General features: G+C 40.4%; 1 protein-coding gene across 1 annotated transcript; it reads right to left on the bottom strand.

Annotated features, from left to right (window-relative positions):
* Nucleotides 1-289: 289 nt before the first annotated feature.
* LOC137835834 (uncharacterized) lies at nt 290-3,185 on the bottom strand. The gene is made up of 5 exons (XM_068644549.1): nt 2,618-3,185; nt 2,376-2,455; nt 1,569-1,940; nt 1,244-1,301; nt 290-579 (listed from the first exon to the last, which is right to left on the bottom strand). The coding sequence occupies exons 1-5, from the start codon at nt 3,183-3,185 to the stop codon at nt 290-292; spliced, it is 1,368 nt and encodes a 455-aa protein (XP_068500650.1).
* Between the last annotated feature and the right edge of the window lie 878 nt (nt 3,186-4,063).

Genomic DNA, 4,063 nt, shown 5'->3' on the forward strand with positions numbered 1-4,063 from the left:
ATGCTAGGCAAGGAGTAGTGTATGGCACAAAATTGGCAGCATAACAATACTCTATTCAATCTTGAAAATACATGATGTTGGCTCCCCCTTTTATAGGCTAAGGAGGACCATAAAGGTTAACCTAATGATAAGCAAATGCAATCTAAATGAAATGTAAATGACATCACAAGGAAACCATGGCACATGGCTGGCCCTAGTGAAGGAATCCTTCTAGAAACATAGCAAATCTAGCAAATCTAGGTCAAATCCTCATGGAATCAAGTTTATGCTATTTACACTACAACTAATACTAAGCTACTCTTGATGGGCCTTCATGTAGCATGTACAAATATCTCTCTCTTCCATCTGTAGCTTGGTCCAAGTCTTCATGGATTCGCTTGGCCATGGACCTAGTAATTGGTCCTAGACGCTCTCCTCTTTGCACTAGACGCTCTTCATGTGCCTTTGAATGCTCACGTCTTGGCTCTAGACGCTCTTCACTTGGATCTAGACGCTCTTGGCTTGGCCCTCTTCCATCATCCCCTCCCCCTTGGAAAGGATTTTTCCTCAAATCCATGTCGTCCTTGTCTTCATGGGTACCTACAAATGGAGATAGATCAATTACATTAAATGTATCATGCACTCCATATTCAAGAGGTAGGTCCAATTTGTAAGCATTGTTGTTGACTCTCTTGAGGACTTGAAAGGGTCCATCACCTCGAGGACTTAGTTTGGACTTCCTTTGAGTGGGAAATCGATCTTTTCGAAGCTGAAGCCAAACTAAGTCTCCTTCCTCAAAAATTATTTCTCTCTTTCCTTTATTGTTGTATTTTGCATACTTTTCATTTTGTTGTTGTATTTGGAGTTTAATCTTCTCATGCATTTTCTTCAAAAAAATCGGCTTTGATTACTCCTTCCTTATGCACAAATTCTTGTGGGTTAGGAAGAGGTAACAAATCCATAGGTGTGAGAGGATTGAATCCATATACAACTTCAAAAGGAGAAGCATTAGTAGTCTTGTGGATTACTCTATTGTAAGCAAACTCAATGTGGGGAAGGTACTCATCCCAAGATTTGTGGTTTCCTTTCGTGATAGCCCTAAGCATAGTGCCAAGAGATCTATTGACTACTTCGGTTTGGCCATCCGTTTGAGGATGACAAGAAGTTGAAAATTGTAGTCTTGTTCCAAGTTTGCCCCAAAGTGTTTTCCAAAAGTGGCTTATGAACTTGGGATCTCTATCGGATACTATACTTCTAGGTATACCATGGAGTCTCACCACTTCTCTAAAGTAGAGTCTAAAAATATTTTGAGCATCGTCTACCTTGTAGCAAGGAATAAAATGGGACATTTTGCTAAAACGGTCCACTACCACAAAGATAGAGTCATGGCCTCTTGCATTCCTAGGGAGTCCTAAAATGAAGTCCATGCTAATGTCTTCCCAAGGAGCATTTGCAATCGGCAAGGAGGTGTAGAGTCCATGAGGCATTGTTCTAGACTTTGCTTTTAAACATGATATGCATCTAAAGCAATGTCTTTGGACATCCTTTCTCATGTGTGGCCAATAAAATTTTTCTTTTAAAAGATCTAGAGTCTTATCAACTCCAAAATGGCCCATGAGACCCCCTTCATGTGATTCCTTGACAAGGAGCTTCCTATGTGTGCCTTGGGGAATACAAAGTTTTCCTTTCTTAAAAAGATATCCCTCGGCCACATAGTAACCTCCTTGTGCTCTATGTTGACATTGGGCATAGATGGATGAAATTTCTTGATCTTCTTGATAAAACTCTCTTATGTGATAAAATCCAAGAATTTGGGCACCTAGTTTTGAAAAGAGCACATGCCTCATTGAGAGAGCATCTTCCACTATGTTTGTGCTTCCTTTCTTGTATTTGATTACATAAGGAAATTGCTCAAGAAACTCCATCCATTTAGCATGTCTCTTATTGAGCTTGTGCTGGCCCTTTAAATACTTTAAAGACTCGTGATCACTATGGATTACAAATTCTTTGGACACAAGGTAGTGTTCCCAAGTCTTTAGGGCTCGCACAAGAGCATAAAGCTCTTTGTCATAGGTGGGGTAGTTGAGGGTGGCACCATGGAGTTTTTCGCTAAAATATGCAATGGGGTGTCCACCTTGCTACAATACCGCACCTATGCCCACTCCCGATGCATCACATTCTATCTCAAAGGTTTTAGAAAAATTTGGGAGAGCTAGAATTGGTGCATTGGTGAGTTGAGCCTTTAGCCTTTGAAAGGCTTGCTCATGCTTATCACTCCAACAAAATGCAACATCTTTTTTGACAAGTTCATTGAGAGGGGAAGCTAAGCTTGAAAAATTAGGTACAAAACGTCTATAAAAGCTAGCTAGCCCATGGAAACTTCTTACATCGTTTACACTTTGCGGAGTTGGCCACTCTCGGATGGCTTTGATTTTCTCGGGGTCAACATGCACCCCCCTTTTGTTAACTATGAAACCTAGGAAAACTATGCTATCTACACCAAAGGTGCATTTATCACTATTGGCAAATAAACTATTTTTCCTAAGCACTAGAAGAACTTCCCTAAGGTGACTTAGATGGTCTTCTAGGGTTTTGCTATACACTAAGATATCATCAAACTAAACTACTACGTATTTACCTATACAATCCCTCAAGGTATGATTCATGAGCCTCATGAATGTACTAGGGGCATTAGTGAGGCCAAATGGCATCACCAACCACTCATATAATCCAAACTTGGTCTTAAAAGCGGTTTTCCATTCATCACCCTCTTTGATTCGAATTTGGTGATACCCACTTTTAAGGTCAATTTTAGAAAATATAGTTGACCCATGTAACTCATCAAGCATGTCATCAAGCCTTGGGATTGGATGCCTATACTTGATGGTGATGTTGTTGATTGCTCTACAATCACAACACATACGCCATTTTCCATCTTTTTTTGGCACCAACAAGACAGGTACAACACAAGGGCTTAGGTTCTTTTGAACCCAACCCTTCTCCAACAAGTCTTGAACTTGTGACTCTATCTCCTTGGTTTCCTCGGGGTTAGTTCTATAAGCGGGCCTATTTGGTAGGCTTGCCCCCGGAATGAAGTCAATTTGATGTTCTATACCTCTAATGGGAGGGAGTCCATTGGATCCCTCATTAGAGAATATATCTTCAAATTCACTCAAAAGATTTTCCACTTGAGGAGGTAGACTCATGGGTTCATTATTTGTGGCAGTGCATGCAAGTGTTCCCTTACAAAAGATTAGGCTTGGTTGTTCAACAAGAAGCAAATTTTCCAAGATGTTTTCAAAAGGCTTTTCTTGTTGAGCAACCTTGTGGGAAGGAACACTCTTCTCTCACGCCTTTCTATCCCTAAGGATTTTCTCTTTTTCTAGCGCTCTTTTTTTTTTGTTTTCCTCATCCCTCTTATGTTTCATTTGTATTTGGTCTTGTACCACTTGAGAATGTGGTAAAGGACTAAGTACAAACTTCCTATGTTTATGGGTGAAGGAAATCTCGTTAGTGAGACCATAATGCAAGGTTTTCTTATCAAATTGCCATGGTCTCCCTAATAAGATATGGCAAGCTTCCATAGGTACTACATCACATAAAACCTTGTCTTTGTAGTTTCCTATGGAAAACTTGATTTCCACTTGCTTATCTACACTTAGTTCCCCATTTTCATTGATCCATTGTAGTTTGTAAGGTTTGGGATGAGGAACTATTTGTAGATTGCGCTTATCAACCATCCTAGCACTACAACAATTGCAACTAGATCCACTATCCACAATGAGGGAACATATATTTTCTAAAACATTACATCTTGTATGAAAGATGTTCTCCCTTTGTGTTTCCATGGATGTGCTAGGTTGATTGTTGAGGGTTCTCCTAATCATTAACAATTCTCCCTCTAATGGAGCTACCCTCTCATCCTCTCCCCCTTCCTCTCTTTCACTTGGCTCATCCTCACCACTAGTGTACTCGTCTACACCTTTTAAGAACAAAGATCTTTGGTTTGGGCATTGTGCTTGCACATGCCCTCTCCCAAAGCACTTAAAGCACTTGACGTCCCTAGTTCGGATGGGTGGGGTGG

The sequence above is a fragment of the Phaseolus vulgaris genome, chromosome 11, assembly GCF_000499845.2.
Source record: "Phaseolus vulgaris cultivar G19833 chromosome 11, P. vulgaris v2.0, whole genome shotgun sequence".
In the NCBI taxonomy this organism is placed as follows: domain Eukaryota; kingdom Viridiplantae; phylum Streptophyta; class Magnoliopsida; order Fabales; family Fabaceae; genus Phaseolus; species Phaseolus vulgaris.